At 45.3% G+C, this 17924-nt stretch overlaps 1 protein-coding gene across 2 annotated transcripts in view; it reads left to right on the top strand.

The window, feature by feature from the left end:
• The window catches only part of NPAT (nuclear protein, coactivator of histone transcription), a 126193-nt gene that overhangs the window by 85354 nt on the left and 22915 nt on the right, over positions 1 to 17924 (top strand). For both annotated transcript variants that reach the window (XM_082248437.1, XM_082248436.1), the window contains exons 13-14: positions 5080 to 6465; positions 9076 to 9191. In XM_082248437.1, coding sequence (XP_082104563.1) covers positions 5080 to 6465; positions 9076 to 9191 — 1502 coding nt within the window. The remainder of the gene's footprint in view (positions 1 to 5079; positions 6466 to 9075; positions 9192 to 17924) is intronic.

Below are 17924 nucleotides of genomic sequence, written 5' to 3'. Positions count from 1 at the left end.
TTATCTGATCCTTCCTGGGGACAGAGGAAAGCTGAGAATGATGGGTACTGAATGTGTGTAGATTGGTAGAAGCGCTGTACTGAAATGAGTGTTATTTATCCAATAAACCATAACCCTTAAATCTGTTTATAATGATAGAAATTTTTTTTTTAAAGTGTATGTTACACTTTTTTCAGTAGGTTTGGTATCATGCCTCACTGTATACAGTTTTTTTAAGGAATTCATTATTATGTAAAGCCGTTACTTACCTACCTGCCTCTCAGGTCTTTGCTTGCCTACTGCAGACCTAATACGTAGCCCTGTGGCCAACTGAAACAACATGCACCTCAGGCTGACATTGCGAATTGTAAGGGAATAGCTTAGTGCTGTCAGCCTGAAACAGAAAGTGGTGTTACTGGAAGGATCTCAAGAAAATTAATTTTGCAGCAGATGCCCAAAAACAAACCGTACAGTGAGGCATGATGCCAAACATACTGGAAAACAGATCTAGTGTTTACAGACATTTTAAAAATCTGATCTCTTAAAATCCTTATTTAGTTATTTAGGAGTTGTCAGATATTTGCTAATCCAATTTCAACACGCCATAAATACCTTCAGAAAACCACATACAAATTTAGTAAACAAGTAAAAAATGATATTCTATCATGTAGAACAGGGGTGCCCAACCTGTGAAAATGAAAGTAAACAGTGTAGCGCTAAAAATAAAAAACTCTCATAAAATCCTCATATAAAATTCTCTACAAAAACAGCCCATAGTGTAAACCTGATATGACTTTATTCAAAATCTAAAGAAAAAAATTTTGAATAAAGTCATATCTGGTTTACACTATGGGCTGTTTTTGTTTCTCATGCTTCCTTTGTTTCTCATGCTTCCCATACTAACTATCTGTGGAGGAGATTTTGCCCGGAAGTGTCACAGGCTCATGAGTCTTTGGTCCTAGTGGTTTGCATTTCCATCCGAGGAGAGAGTTTTTATCCTGTTGCCTGTTTTTATCCAGCTGAGGGGAGAGGCCACTTTGGAAGGTGGTGGGCAGTGTGAGGATTTTCATGTTACTATCTGCACTTGGCACCACTTATGTGTCTCACTTGAGGGCTGTCTGCATGGATCTCTACCTGACCTTTTTTATGAACTTTTTTATGAACTTTTTCTGAGAGAATTTTATATGAGGATTTTATGAGAGTTTTTTATTTTTAGCGCTACACTGTTTACTTTCATTTTCATGTTTATCCACTGGTTTTGTATTTGAACCTGAGTGTCTAGCTGCTTAGTGATAGGTTTTTTGAGCGCCGATATCATTCTATATTTATTTTTGTGCCCAACCTGTGGCCCAAAGGACCTAGTTCCTTGCTGGGTTCTTTGGTCCTGGCAAATATTTTTTAGGTTGGAAATTCTTTTCCTGTGAGATCTACAATCAACTGCCGGACTGGGCGACTGGCTGGATAACTAGATCCAGTGGTCATCCCAGTCTGGCCAGCAAGTGCGCACAGACCTCAGGTCTGCACTAGGTCGGCCGTGACATAGCCCCACTAGACGGGGGCTGGCCTGTGAGTTAAACGCCTCCCGAGGGTCGCATTCGACCGGGTCTCGGCCCAAGTCGCAGCATTCCTCCTGGCCAGACAGCCCACCCTTTTCAATGGAAAGGGGTTCTGTCTGGAGCGGTGCCCGCCTGGTTCCTGCTATGGTGGGTGGACGTGGACCCCCTCCTTGGGATGGTCGGACCCGTGGGTTCCCCTCCTTCCCGCAGGCACCATCCTCCCTTGCCGAGTCCCTCATTCTACCTCCCCCTCTCCCCTTCCACATACGCTGGGGGCTGTATGGGTGGTCTGGCCACTTTCCAGGGGTTTGGGCAGGGCGCTGACTGACGATGGGGGCGGGGTGTGACCGGACGATAGACTGTGCGGAGGGTTGTATCTCGGCAAGGTTTTTTTTCCTTCCAACTTGTTCCTGTCCCCAGACAAGGGGTGATTGTCCCGGTTCCGACTTCGGAATGTTTTCATGGATTTTACTCAAACCTGTTCACTGACCCCCGGGAAGGAAGGCAAAGTGCATCCAATCCTGGATCTCAAGGCACTAAACTGCTTTGTGCGGGTACAGAGGTTCAGAATGGAGTCAATTTGAACGGTGGTGGCATACCTGCATCGGGGATTTCCTCACCTCCTATCAATATCAAGAATGCCTACCTTCACATTCCAATATGTGCCAGTCACCAGCGTTTTCTCCGCTTTGCTGTGGGAGAGGAGCATTATCAGTTTGTGGCGTTACCCTTTTGTCTCGCCTCTGCTCAGGTCTTCACAAAAGTGTTAGTCCCAGTGCTAGCCTTTCTACGCCAACAGGGGATCGTGGTATTGGGCTACCTGGATGATCTCCTTTTGTGAGCGGAGTCTCCCTCTGCTCTGGTGGACAACCTGGAGATCACAGTACAAACTCTGCTGGAGTTTGGCTGGATTCTGAACCTTCAGAAGTCTGCTCTGGTTCATTCCATGAAGCTGGACTATCTGGGCCTGACTCTGGACTCTTGCCTTAGCCAGAGTGCTCCTTCCTCTGGACAAACTCCAGAAATTGCAGGCTGCAATTTGCCTCCTGCTTTCCAACAAATGGTCATCCCTCCGGACTTGCATGCGTGTGCTGGGCCTGATGGGGTCTACCTTCGGTTCCGTTGTTTGCATAGTTCCAAACAAGGTCCCTGCAAAGGGAGATTCTGACCAAATGGGACAAGACTCCGCAGTCTCTGGAAAATCAGATCTGGCTGAGTCAGAGGAAAGAGAGAGTCCTTGATATCTTGGCTTCATTCTCTTCTCTTCTTCATTCTCTTGGCTTCATTTCCTCAGGGAGGAAATTCTGTCCCAAGGACCGATCTTCGATCCTGATTTACAGTTGCTGGCTTTGACGGTTTGGCTGTTGAACGCCAGGTGCTGAAGGATAGGGGTTTATTTGAGTCATGATTCCTACCCTGTTGAAAGCTAGGAAATCAACTTCTAGGAAGATGTACATTGTGTGGTGTGAGTCTCTTAGGGTTCCTTCTCGGTGGCTCGGATCTTAACTTTCCTTCAAGGAAGGTTATGTTTAACAGAACTTGGCCTTGAGTACCATCAGGGGCCAGGTGTCAGCTTTGGTGGTCTTCTTCCAATGACCTTTGGCCACACACTCCCTGGTGCGTACCTTTGTTCAGGGTGTCCGACATTTGGTTCCTACAGTGCGGGCTCCGTTGTCGCCTTGATATCTTAATTTGGTGCTTTCAGCTCTGCAGAAGTCTCCTTTTGAAAATATTCGAGAGATTCCCCTGCTTACGTTGTCCCAGAAGGTTTCCTTTTTAGTGGAACTGAAGGCGTTATCCTGTCGTTCACCTTACCTGGTGGTTCACAGGGGTAAGGTGGTTCTTCGCCCTGTTTGACGTTCCTTCCAAAGGTTGTCTCTGATTTTCATTTGATTTAAGACATTGTGTTGCCTTCCTTGTGTCCCAGGCCTTAACATCCGAAGGAAATTGGCTTGCATGCCTTGGATGTGGTCCGGGCAATTGTGGTGTACCTTGCAGCTATGGAGTCTTTCAGGAAGTCAGACTCTCTATTTGTGCTCACGGATGGACATCGAAAAGGGTTGTCCGCTTCCTCTGCGACCATTTCCAGATGGATCAGAGAGACGGTGGTTCAGGCCTATTCCATCACGGATCAAGTTCCTCCTTTCCCTGTCAAGGCGCATACTACAAGGGCGCTTGGTGCCTCCTGGGCCTTCTGTCATCAGGCGTCAGTGACAAAGTTTTAGAAGGTTGATGTGTTGGTATCTGTGGATGCTTCCTTTTGGCCGCAAGGTTTTTCAGGCTGCTGTTTAAAGGACCTGATCCTCTTTGAGGGTGTATTTTTTTTTTTTTTTTTCAGGTGGGCTCCGGTTGTTTGGTTGAGCCCCTGTTGCCTGGTTGGCGAATATTTAGCCTTGGGAAATTTTTTTGGTTGTTCCCACCTCTCATGTTTAACACTTCTTTGGGACATCCCAATTGTTATGATTACCAGGAGCTGTGTTCGTCAATGAACGAAAGAGAAACTGGGATTTTTGGTTTACTGTAAAATCCATTTCTCTGATTTTTATTGACAGACACAGCACCCACCTCTCTGTGGAGTTATTATTCTCCTGACCCTGCTTGTTACAAAACTGAGTGGCTATAGCCGAGAGTAGTATACCCCCTGGGACTGCCTATGGGTGTAGAAATTTTTTTTCTGCCTAGTATCCTACTCCTGTAGGGGGCAGCATAACTCAATGGTTATGAATACCAGGAGCTATGTCCGTCGAACATCAGGGAAATGGATTTTACGGTAAGTAAAAAATCCCATTTTGTTTTTTTGTAAAAAGTTTACACTTAGCGAACACATGCGGCCGAAGGAAAGTTTGACAATGTCTCTCTTTACTGGACTTTCACAATCACGCCTTATCCATATCATCAGTTTTTGGCAGCACTTATTTTGTAACTAACTATTTTCAAGGATGAAGCACACAAAAGGCAAAATTGTAACCAGAATATCTGATGAGTAGCTTAAGATCTCATTGAGAATTGCTATTACATTCATCGAACAAGATATTGATGCGTTTGTTTATCAAAAACCGCGCCTGATATCCCACTAGTTTAATGCTGCCCTCTTTTTTTACTTTTATAATCAATTCTTTTTTGTAATAATTTTTAAGTTAATTACTCAGGAACATTATCTATATAATGCATTGTTAACTTGTGATCTGCCCAAATTTTTCTGCTCATTAGTTATCCTTATTGTTAGGATATTTTATGTGTGTCCCAAGACAATTCCTCCTCCTCCGATGTGGCCCAGGAAGGTCCGAAGGTTGGATGCTCCTGAGAATATAATAAAATTACATGATATAACCGAAATATACTCTGAAAAGGCAAAGGGAGAGTCTTTTTAATAGACATTGGCTGCTGTGCAATTTAGTTGAGAATCATTGTTAAATATCCGCAGCTATTGATGCAGAGGATTCTCTTTTTGCTGAGTTTTTGAAATTAAAAGGTATACAGCATTAAAGAAAAATGATATATATATTTTATGAAAGTATTATTCCTTATTTTAAATCTTTTACAGCAAATTCCAGAGAGCGGACCAGAAATAAGAATGATGGTTGCCTAGGGGAGACCGAGACGGATAACTCCTTGTTAAACAAGTCTGATATAGAGGCACCTTTGAAGGACAAAGCTGATAGCAACAGCACTTTGCAACAAACATGTGTAAATGAGTCCACCACTTTAGGGAGTCCTAAGGTTCACACACAGTCTTCTGATTTAGTCATCTGCTTAGAGAGTTCTGATAGTGAGGCAATAATGAAGAGCAGCAAGGACTCGCATCGGACTGTATTGGAGACATCCTACACACAACCCCCGGATGTTGAAATGGAGAATATTTCTCTAACAAATGAAGGTACGGATGATTGCTGCTTCATTGTAGAGGACGTCTTACCACAGGCCTCCGTAAGCCCTGAGAAATCTGGACCAACAGATATCTGTTCAAAGGGCAAAGAAAATGATGGACCATCAGAGGGAGTCACCAATGAGAAGCTATCAGATAAGTTACAAGAAGAACAAGTGGCTAATAAGAGCTTAGCAATTTCACAGCCATCTACAATTGCTCCCCAGGGTAACACCTTGTTAGATCCAACTCCAGCCCTCAATTGTTCTGGTGCACAAAACGAGAAGGATCATCAGCCAGTTGAGGCCTCAAAAATAAGTCCTTTGAATAAACTTTGTAATGATGCGAAAGATAAGCAAGAGAAGGAAAATGACCCTGGAAAATCTGTTGAAAAGGACACAGAATTGCAAAGGCCCACTGTGAATGTTGCACCTTCTCCATGCCATGAGCAGAACAGCCTGATTCCTGAGATTGAATCTGAAATTACTGTACCTAGTAGCAGCCAGGCAGCTGTAGATCCCTCCACTATTATTACTCTCAACTTAATCGCCGAAGACCTTCCAGAAGAGGCAGAATTACATAATGCTGTCAGAAGCATTCATGAAGAAAATTATCCAACTATTATATTGTCACCTTTAGTAAAAAGTCAAGAAATTAGAAGGGTTGCCCCGTCACAAAATGGTTCTTCTGGAGATTTTATGGAGTCTTCTGTTGTGGGAGAACAATGTCAGCTGCTAGCTACATCTAGTGATGGTTCAATTAACACCATTAAAATTCCAAATGGAGATGGTACTGTTTATGCTGTCTCTGGGACGTCTGCTACCGCAGATGGTAGTGTCATACAACTGATGCCAACCTCAGGTTCAACGTTCGCACCCTCCAATAGTCTTTTTATTAGCTCATGTGTTACAAGTAATGTTCCAACCAAACAGCCCAACATCATGATGGTGTCAAATAGTTCAGCTCCTAAAAGCAGCCAGAAACAAGCAGGTCTTTTCCAAACTCCTCCTCGACCTGGCAGCATGTACACCATTGGACAGGCCATATCGCCAAAACTTTCTCAAGGTGAGTTTCTCCCCTGCATAATTAACTGCACAATTCTTTCTGCAGAAATTGACAAGTGATGAGACTCCATAACCCAGGGGCTGTATTAAAAAAAAAACAAAAACATTTTTTTGTATGATGGGGATTTAAAGCCCGGCTCTAGGGACCTTCATTTTTTGGCTTAACCTCTTAGTAACTGAGGGTAAAACAAATCTTGATGCCTGAATACAATTTAGCAACTTTGATATTTTTTAGTCAAACTGTACATCATTGCAACTGTGTATCCAGGTGGATAATATCTTTGTTTTTTTTTAGGGCTTTCTTTTTGTGGCAAATGGTAACATATTGCCACAAAACAATATTGCACAAATATCTCCTGAATTTTTTTTTATTCTCAAAGAAAAGCTAGCCCAAAATATATATATATTTTTTTTATTTGGCTGTATATTTTTCGCTATTACCATGATTTGCCACCAAAGAAACCTCTAAATTAAATTCTCCTGCTCCTGCAGGATGTATAATATTTGTTGTATTTACCTGTAGTAGGGCCCAGAAACAATGGTGCATTTTTTCTTTTTTTTTTTTCTTTTTTGTATCCTACCTAAAACGCATTGACTCTAAGGGTCGGTTCATACTGCCGCAACTTGTCATGCAAATTCGAGTTCACGTGACAAGTCGTATTACAATTAACTGCAATGGAACCATTCTAATCAAGTAGCAGCGGCCTTAAAAAAGTTTCCTGCATTACTTTGGGGTGACTTCATCAAGACTTGCATTGACTTCTGTTAATGAAGTCGCAAGCAAGCCACAATGAGATTGTGTGACTTTCCGTTCACGGCAGTGTGAAGCAAGCATAATTCTAATTTAAAAAAAATTTTTGTTTAAAAAGAAAAATATCCTACCCAAAATGTACTGAGCCCGACCTTTGACCCTTACTTTGAACTTAATATTAACCTTGCCCCTGACCTAGGTCAAACGTTGATTTAGCAATTTTCTTTTCTTTAATTTTTTCTTCTTTTTTTACCCACTTCTGTTTTGTTTACTTCTTTCTCTGCTGCAAGGAAGAGGAATGTATCCATTCAGAAAAGAAATAAACTCATAGGTGGGCTGCACAGTGACTGATCACTGTGGTAGGCAATAACAGCAATTAGGTGACCCGAAAACCGGGAGTCCCTAATCCCAATCATTAGTACAGGACCCAGGGGCTTACTTTATTTTAGAGCACAGAAAGATTAGAACCCCTGCCTGTTTTTACTGATATATCTGGGGCTCTTTAGAGAGATTTACCTTCACCTTCTCTCCCAATGACAAACTATATTACCAGACAGGACGTGAGGGAAAATCTGTAAAAGGGACACTGCCAGAAATAAAAAGTTGACAGAGGAGGTTCTTGCCCTACCCTAATATACTAAAAAAGTGCTTTTACTCCTGGATTTGTTGTTGTTTCTGCAAAAGTTTACTATTGCTTTAACCTTTTGTGGTGACTTTCACAGCCTGCATCCCCCTACTATTGGGTCCAGAAGCTTGTATTCCAGGAGCAAACTGGATTTTTGCTCCCTGCCCTCTACTCAGGTTTTTCACCTCCAACCTTCTTGTGTCAACACACAGATTGGCAGATCTCCACTGAGACCTCTCAAGTCTTCTGGTCAAAGTGTTTATCCTATTTCCTGTGGGCAAAACAGTGTTACCCCAACCTGTGTACCATATCCAAACCCAAAGGGGTAATCCGCCCCATCTTGAGTCAAGTCATGCCATCCAGATTTAGTCGGACAAGGTCACATTGGTGGAGTAAATCAGCCAGGTAGGAAACTGAAGCCTCACTGCAGAGCTAGATCAGATCCTGTCCTGGGCAGAACTTCACGCTTCCTCTCTCACCTTACGCATTGTCCCAATGTACGTCCCACAGATAGACATTTGCTAGGCAAACTATCTTTGCCAGAAGCCTTGACCACGGGAGAGTTGTCCCTACACTAAGATGTATTCCATGTTCTCTGTCCCAGGTGGGTAACACCAGACATGGACCTCTTGGCTTTCAGGTTCAAGAACAAACAGAATCCCCAGGTACAGGGATCAGTAGTATAACCTGATTTGTGCCTTTTCTTCCCTTAAACTACTACTTCCCCTGGCTTCACAGGGTTAAAAAGAAGGGTAATCATGTTGTCCTTTATGCTCCGGACTGGCATATGTGATTGATAAGACTCCTGGTAGATAGTTTGTGGGCTAAACCAAATTGTCAGGATCTGCTTTCTAAAAGTAACAATCTACTAGCTTGCTTCTTGATCATTGGTATTGAACAAGCTTTATTGCAAGAGTGAACAGTACACATGTGCAGAATGAGGGGGAATCAGTCTGTGTCTATTTTGGCAATACGATCGCTTGGTTAGGGCCAATGGGAAGTATAGGCCTAGGGCTCTCTGCAGTCAAGGTCAAGCTGTCTTTAATTAGGTCTGCTAAAAGAAATTGGTCATGGCTGCTCCTATATTTGACTAGGTCAGTGCATAGATTTTATTTGTTTTATTTTTAAAAGAATGCAAAATAACATTAAGAAATTAGAGTTTGGTCCTTAGAATATTGTTTTTTAGTTTGACATATTAGTCAGCTAGATGTTCATGTATGTTTCCTTTTTCCTAGGCTCTACAATCATTCTTGCCTCCCCTGTTCAGCCAGTGTTACAGGGGGTTATGAGCATGTTCCCAGTCTCATTGGTTGGTCAGAGTGGCAGCACTTTCACTGCACAGCCGCATCAGGTAATATAAGCCTAACACCCGCCATTTTAAACTCTTCCTTGTGAAAGATGGCATTTGTGTATTGGTGTTAATTAGCTGCAAGGACATTTTGTAGTCATATTGTAATCTAGTTGAATTACAATTTATGTTTTTATTTTTTTTGTGTGAGTTCTGATAGTAGTTCAGACAAACAATTTCATGTAATGTAAACCTGTTACAAAATTTTGCAATTAAAGGATACGTTTACCTGTTTAGAAACAATAATAAATGCACATCTTTTTGCAGGTAAAAAAAATCTGCATTTATTATTTTTTTTATTTGGAGCCTGGAAAGCATTGCACCTGCAATCAGCAGATTGCAGGTGCATGCATGACTCCTGCAGACTTCTGAGTATATCTGTAGTTTCCTACGGCCAGATACATACTGGTCCTACTTTTTTCTATGTTTTGACCTTCCTATTGGCCCCGTAATGGATGACCTTACTGACCAATAGAGTGGTTTGCATGCATTCTGTGCATGAAGGTAAAAACCTTTAGTGTGCAGCTCCCCCCTCAGCCCCCCCCCCCCAATACTTATCTGAGCCCGATCTCGATCCAGCTATGTGCCCGAGAACAGTTGCTCTCCCTGGTCTCTCTCTGCTGCTCTCATTTACAGCAAGTAAGGAGGGAGTGGGCGGGAGGAGTGAGCCATGCTGTGTCCCATAGACCAGGGCTTGAGGAATTTCCATTGGATATAGGAGCCAGCTAAAAAAGTTCGGAGTTGTTTTTTTTTTTTTTAACCATTTGCCTATTAGGCACTTTCACCCCACTTCCTGTCCAGTCCAATTTTCAGCTTTCAGCGTTGTCACACTTTGAATAAATTGCGCGGTCATGCAACACTGTACACATATGACATTTTTATCATTCCATTCCTCTTTCGTTCATTGACGGACACAGCTCTACTGCCCCCTACAGGAGTAGGAAACTAGGCAGAGAAAAAGTCTGGCTACGCCTATTGGCAGTCCCAGGGGGTATACTCCCTCTTCCCTACTATGGGTACTCCACTTTTTTTTCTGCCTAGTCTGGAGTAAGGACCTAGTTTCTTGCTGGGATCTATGGTCTTTGCAAATTTTTTTCTTTTTTAGACAAATTTTTTTTTCTCCTGGATTTTTCCTGTGAAATCTACATATCAACTGCCGGACTGGGCGACAGGCTGCATAATCTAGATCCAGCGGTCACCCCCATCTGCCCAGTGAGCGAGCGCAGACCTCAGCTCTGCGCTAGGCCGGCTGCGACATAGCCCCACTGGACCGGGACTGGCCTGCGAGTTAAATGCCTCGTGAGGTCGCATACAACCATGTCGCAGCGTTCCTCCTGGCTGGCAGCCCCCCATTTCGATGGAGAGGAGTTCTGTCTGTAGCGGTGCCCACCCGGTTCCTGGTATGGTGAGTAGCTTACCCCCCTCTCTCCGTGGAGGGTTTTAGGGTGGACGTGGGCCCCTTCTTGGGACAGTCAGAACCCCAGGTTCCCCTCCTTCCCGTCAGGCACCCCCCCCGCCACTTATGCTGGGCCTGTTTTGGTGGTCTGGTCCACCTCTCAGGGTGGGGGCAGGGCGCTATATTGGCGATGGGGGAAGGGGGTGCGCCGTCGGGGACTGGACAATCGGCCGTGCGGGTAGGGGGTTGTACCTGGTGGGGGCTCCTGCCAGGGCCCCTTTTCCTGCCTGGGTCTGTCTCTAAGGGCCAAGGTATTCTTACTGGGTCCCTGGAAGCCTTGTGGTGCTGCACAGGGCCACCACTTTGTTGTAGCCTGTGTGTTTCTATGTACAACGGCCATGTTTTTGTAGTCAAGGGGCCATTTTGCGGTGGTTTTCCAATGAAAATAGCAGTGGCCATGACAGTGGAGCCCTGTGGGCGGTGATTTAGGCAATGGGAGCCTCTCCTCATCCCCTTGTGTTGACTCCTGGATCCTTTTATTACTTATTATTTTGGTGGCTGCAGGTGCCTGTTTCTTCTGGGTGGTGAGTCTGGTGAGGTTCTCTCCCTCTCTGCTGAGGATCGCTTGGTACTCTGTGCCTGGCGACTAGGTGTTGCTGCCAGCGCGGTGGGGGTATCCCTTGCAGTGTTTTACACCTGTTTTGTGGGGTTCCCCTGGTGACTCATGGAGTCTTTGGAGCACATCTGCCCACCTGATCCCCTCTCTGAGGCTGCGGGGCCCTCGGGTCCCAACCATCCATCCATGGACTGACTGCGGTCCTGGAGTCTTTCGTGTCCCAGGTGGAGGTGGCTTTCAGGCGACGGGCTAGCAAAAAGCACCCCCGCCTTCCCCTGCCCTATCTGTCTCCTCAAATCCTGAATCTGATCGGCCGCCGCGGACGTGGGTCATCCTGCTGTGTCTGCAACCACACACCCGGAATCCTCTGATAGTGAGGATGATTCCTCCACATCTGAAACCGCGCAAGGGAGGCTGGTGGAAGCACTGCTTGTACCTGTGCGTTAGACTTAGAAGATGGAGGACACAGCTGCGACTGAGGCGCAGGTTCCCTTTGGCACTCAAAAGCCATCCGGCGCGGCAAAGGTATTTCTTTTCCCCTCCTATTTTGACAGAATTGTCACTAAAGAGTGCGAACGACCAAAGCATTCCCTTGGGGCCCCTAAGCGCTTTACTAGGCATTACCTCTATGAGGAGTCCCTTATTAAGAAGTGGACCCTCCGCTTTCCAGATTGAACAAGGCAACCATGATTCCGGTTGAAGAGTTCCTGGCCTTTAACCACTTCAGCTCCGGAAGGTTTTACACCCTTAATGACCAGTCCATTTTTTGTGCTTTGGCACTGCGTTAATGTAACAAAAAATTGCGCGGTCGTGCGACGCTGTACCCAAATACAGTTGATGTCCTTTTTTCCCCACAAATAGAGCTTTCTTTTGGTGCCATAAACGCCATATTTTTTACTTTCTGCTATAAAACATTCCCAAGTAAAACATTTTAAAAATCTTTTTAATAATTTTTGTCAGTTCAGGCCAATTTGTATTCTGCTACATATTTTTGGTAAAAAAAATCCCAAAAAGCGTAATTTAATTGGCTTGCGCAAAAGTTATTGCGTTTACAAACTACTGGATAGATTTTTGGAATTTTTATTTATATTTTAGTAATGGCGGCGATCAGCGTTTTTTAGTGGGACTGCAACTACGACATTGCGGCAGACAGATCGGGGCCCTAACTGACATTTTTGACACTTTTTTGGGACCAGTGACAATACAGTAATCCGTGCTAAAAAAATATGCAACATATGCAAATATGTTACTGTATAAATGACACTGGCAGGGAAAGGGGTTAACACTGGGCGTGATCAAAGGGGTTAATGTATGCCTAACAATGCTTACTAACTGTGGAGAGGGGGGGGGGGGGGATGGTTCTGTGACAGGCACAGATTGGGGGGTTTAAGCTTAGCTGAAATTCCTGATCCCTCCCTGCCTGTCTGACAGAAGACTCGCCTACTATGTTTACATAAGCAGGCGGGTCTTCTGTCAGTTTCTCTGATGATAGCGGAAGGCCAACGGCAATCGCAGGCGCTGCTCCCTCGGCCCGCCTCCTGCTGTGTCTAAACGGACCTCGTCCACAAAATCACGTAGATCTACGTGATTTTGCGCAGCCGTGCTGCCCTGCCGCAGTAATACCATGGTGGGCGGTCGGCAAGAGGTTTAGGACCCGGCTGACAGGAAGGGCGCAATATGTACACTCTGGCTGGTTTGGCACTGAGGCCAGTATTCACCATTTCCCTGGTGTCCCAAACTTCGACCGAGTGGGCTAAGCTTTTACATCGTGACCTGGATGGAGAACCGCTCCCCCCTGCTTTTGCTGACCTGGCAGACCAGCTGGTCCAGGGGCTGCAGTTTAACTGTGATGCCTCCTTTGGATGCAGTGGTCCTTTGGCGTGTCTTTTGGCTCACATGCTGGTCTGCGGACCAGACTTCTTAAAAGGCCTTGAATGATTTTTCCCTTTTAAGGAGATTGCCTGCTTGGCGCTACCCTAGATGACATCATAAAATATCTCACGGGGGAAAGAGTACCTTTCTTCTGCAGGCTACTAAGGGCAAGGAACCTCGCTGAAGATGTGGGCCTTCCTTCTTGGCTCATAAGAAGTTTTTTCGTCCCTCAGGGTCGACTGACAAGGGCTCGAGGCCTTTCAGGGCCTCCTCTGGAGGATCCAAACGAACCTGGTCTGGCAAATCGAAAGCTCGCTTCTCCAGACTTGTGGATAAGGCTCCTTCTGCATGAAGGTGCGCACTCACCCGTATCAGGGGTGGGGGGATGTCTTCGCTGGTTTCCGGACCCGTGGACTTCCCTGGTACAAGACAGGTGAGTTTCGCTCTTGTCCCCCGGCAAGGTTCTTTCTTTCCAACTTGCACCTGTCCCCGGACCGCTTACAGGATCTGTTTGAGGCGGTACAAGACCTGTTGTGGTGATCGTCCCGGTTCCGACTTCGGAACATTTTCAGGGTTTTTACGCAAACCTGTTTACAGTTCCCAGGAAGGAAGGCGTGTCCAATCCTGGACCTCAAGGCGATGAACTGCTTTGTGCGGGTGCAGAAGTTCCAAATAGAGTCCATTCACAAGGTGGTGGCATACCTGTGTCCAGTGGGATTTCCCTCTATCAACATCAAGGATGGCTACCTTTACATTCCAATATGTGCCAGTCACCAGCGTTTTCTCTGCTTTGCCGTGGGAGAGGAACATTATCAGTTTGTGTCGTTACCTTTTGGTCTTGCCTTGGCTCCTCGGGTCTTCACAAAAGTGTTAGCCCCGGTGCTCGCTTTGTTACGCCAACGGGGGATCGCAGTGCTGGGCTACTTGGACGATCTCTTTCTGCGAGCGGAGTCTCCTACTGCTCTTGTGGAAAACCTTGAGATAACAATATGAACTCTGCGGGAGTTCGGCTGGATTCTGAATTTTCAGAAGTCTCCGCTGGTTCCGTCCACAAAGCTGGACTATCTGGTACTGACTCTGGCCTCAGGCCTTAGCAAATTCCAAAAATTGCAGGCTGCAGTTTGTCTCCTGCTGTCCAGCAGATGGTCATCACTCCGGACTTGCATGCGGGTGCTGGGCCTGATGGTGTCTGCCTTCAAGGAGCTTCCATTTGCACAGTTCTATACAAGGTCCCTGCAAAGGGAGATTCTGGCCAAATGGGATAAGACTCCGAAGTCTCTGGACAATCAGATCCGGCTGAGTCGGGGAACGAACGTGTTCCTGATATGGTGGCTTCGTTTTCTGGCGATTCGGCTGGGCAAATCCTTCCTCCCCTTGTATTGGACAGTGGTCACCACGGATGCCAGCCTGTCCAGTTGGGAGAGGCGTCCTCAGCAAGCATTCTGCTCTGGGGATCTGGACACTGGAAAGGTCCAGACTACCGATCAATGTCTTGGAACTCCAAGTGATCAGACTGTGCCTGGACCGTTGGACGGATCGTCTTCAGAGATGTCCAATGCACATTCAATCGGACAATGCCACAGCCGTGGTTTATGTCACTCGCCAAGGGGGCACAAGAAACCATCATTCTAAGGTGGGCAGAACGGTTTGTTCCAGCCCTCTCTGCCGTACACATTCTCGGGGTAGAAAACTGGCAGGCGGATTACCTCAGTCGGCAGACGTTGGACCAAGGGGAGTGGTCCCTTAATCCGGAGGGGTTTTATCAGTTGTATCTGACATCTCGGCTCAACGGAAAGGTGCAGAGGTTTGTGGCTCGGTCACGCAATCCTCTGGCAGGCGCCACAGACACGCTCGTGGCCCCCGTAGGGTCAGTATTGTCTGATTCACACCTTCCCTCCTCTCAAGTTTTTGCCCACGCAGGATTGAAGCAGAAGGGATTCCGGTAATCTTAGTGGCTCCGGGCTGGCTTTGCCGTGCTTGGTATGCCGATCTGGTGTGGCTGCTCGCCGATGTTCTTTGGAAGGTTCCTCTCAGGGAAGATCTGCTGTCCCAAGGACCAATCTTTCATCCTGCTTTACACTCGCTGGCTTTGACGACTTGGCTGTTGATTGCCAGGTGCTGAAGGATAGAGGTTTATCTGAGTCTGTGATTCCGTGATTCCTACACTGTTAAAAGCTAGGAAATATACTTCTAGGAAGATCTACCATTGTACGTGGAAGATGTACATTGTGTGGTGTGAGACACTTGGAGATCATCCTCCCTCCTTCTCGGTGGCTTGTATCTGTACATTCTTTCAACAGGGGTTTGAACAGAAATTGGCCTTAAGTACCATCAAGGGCCAGGTGACGGCTTTGGCAGTCTTCTTCCAACGACCTTTGGCCACACACTCCCTGGTGAGTACCTTTCTTCAGGGTGTCCGACATTTGGTTCCTCCAGTGCAGTCTCCGTTGCCGCCTTGGGACCTCAATTTGGTGCTTTCGGTCCTCCAGAAGCCTCCCTCTGAGCATCTTCAGGAGATTCCCTTGTTTACATTCTCAGGAGGTGGCTTTTTTGGTGGCTATTACATCTGCTGCGCGCATGGTGCCTGAACTGGTGGCGTTATCCTGTCGTTCAGCTTAACTGGTGATTGAGATAAGGTGGTTCTTCGCCCCTGTCTGTTGTTCTTCCCAAAGGTTGTCTCTGATTTTCATTTGAATTAAGACATTGTGTTGCCTTCCCTGTTTCCCAGGCCTAACATCCTAAGGAAATTGTCTTGCATACCTTGGATGTGGTCCGGCCAATTAGGGTGTACCTGGTAGCTACAAAGTCTTTCAGAAAGTCAGACTCGCTATTTTTGCTTGTGGATGTGCCTCGTAAAGAGTTGTCTGCTTCATCTGTGACCATTTCCAGATTGATCAGACAGACAGTGTCTATTCCATCAAGAGTCAGGTTCCTCTTTTCTCTGTTAAGGCACACTCTACTAGGGCGCTTAGTACCTCCTGGGCCTTCTGTCGTTAGGCGTCAGTGACGCAGGTTTGTAAGGCGGCCACCTGGTCGTCGGTGCACACTTTCACAAAGTTTTCTAAAGTGGATGTGTTGGCATCCGCAAATGCTTCTTTTGGCTGCAAGGTTTTGCAGGCTGCTGTTTAGAGGACTTGTCCTCTGAGGGTGTTTTTTTCTGGTGAGCTCCAGTTGGTGACAGTTCAGCTCCATTTTACCTGGTTGGCACGTGTTCAAGCTTTTTCTCTGCCTAGTGTCCCACTCCTGTAGGGGGCAGAGTATAATCCTACGTTCAAGAACATGAAGAACTGTGTCCATCAATGAACATCAGAGAAATGGATTTTATGGTAAGACAAAAATCCCTTTTTTTTCACACAAAAAGAGCTTTGTTTTGGTGGTATTTAATCACCACTGGGTTTTTTTATTTTTGCTAAACAAACGAAATAGACCAACATTTTTTAAAAAAAAAATTCTGTTAAAAAATGTAGCCAATAAGTCCTTTTTCTTTATAAAGGTGTGTTGCGCCAGAAAATAATAAATAGTAAATCATTGAAATAAAACAAGTGAATAGTCATTAATAAATGCTTCATGATAGGAGAGAAAAATTTATTTAAAAAGTCCAGTGAAACCATATCCAACACCTCTTGAAGTGAATGAACATATAGTTGTTAGCAGAATGCTCAGAGGTTAGCCACCTTGTCCCAGTGAAATGAACACTCCCTGGAGATGATGGCTGTCATTACAAAAGCGTAAACCCCTTGATAATGTGCTATTAAACACGTCGGGGGGGGGGGGGGGGGAGACATTAGTGCTGACGCAACGCTGCTGCTCGACTCGGCAGCGACTTTCTATGTAAGCATTTTACAATACTATTGATTGCTTTGATGCGTACATGCATTCACATTAAAGTACTACACTATGAGGATTATTTTGGCTCCTGGTGAGCTTTGTTTACCCTAGCTTGATCCTACTAAGGAGTGTGTGGACATATTGGGTTTATTCCTTACATTTCCACTGGATGACAGACACATTAACCACTTTAAAACCAGAAGATTTTCCCCATTTTGCGATTCGGCACTGCGTTACTTTAACGGACAATTGCGCGGTCGTGCGACGCTGTACCCAAATAAAATTGATGTTCTTTTTTTCCCCACAAATAGAGCTTTCTTTTGGTGGTATTTGATCACCTGTGCAATTTTTATTTTTTGTGCTATAAACAAAAAAAGAGTGACAATTCTGAAAAAAAATATATATTTTTTTTAACATTCTGCTATATGACATTCTCCAAAAAAATGAAAAACTAAATTTTTTAAACATTTTAGGCCAATTTGTTTTCTGCTACATATTTATGGTAAAAAAAAATCGCAATAAGCGTATTTTAATTGGTATGCGCAAAAGTTATTGCGTCTACTAACTACGGGAAAGATTTGTCATTTTAATTTATTTTTAACTAGTAATGGTGGCGATCTGCGATTTTTAGCGGGACTGCAATATTGCAGTGGACAGATTGGACCCCTGACTGACACTTTTGGGGATACCTGGGACATTACTACAGTAATCAGTGCTAAAAATATGCACTGTTTCTGTAATAATGATACTGGCAGGGAAAGGCTTAACAGTATACGTGATCAAGGGGGTAATTGTGACCCTAGGGGAGTGATTCTAACTGTGGGGGGGTTGGGCTTCTGAGATGACCATAGAGACATGCGATCCTATTTAGCAGGACCACATGAGCTCTGTGATCATCCCATGGAGAAGGACGGACGGCTGTGTTTACAACAGCCGACCGTCCTCTCTCTGCGGGGAACAATCGAGCGTGTCAGGCGGCAATCGGAGCCGCCTGACACACGCTTTGGCTTCCCTGCTGACGAGC

The sequence above is a fragment of the Pelophylax lessonae genome (assembly GCF_965119305.1).
Source record: "Pelophylax lessonae genome assembly, chromosome: 2".
NCBI classification, from domain to species: domain Eukaryota; kingdom Metazoa; phylum Chordata; class Amphibia; order Anura; family Ranidae; genus Pelophylax; species Pelophylax lessonae.
This window is presented reverse-complemented; position numbering and strand designations above follow the sequence as displayed.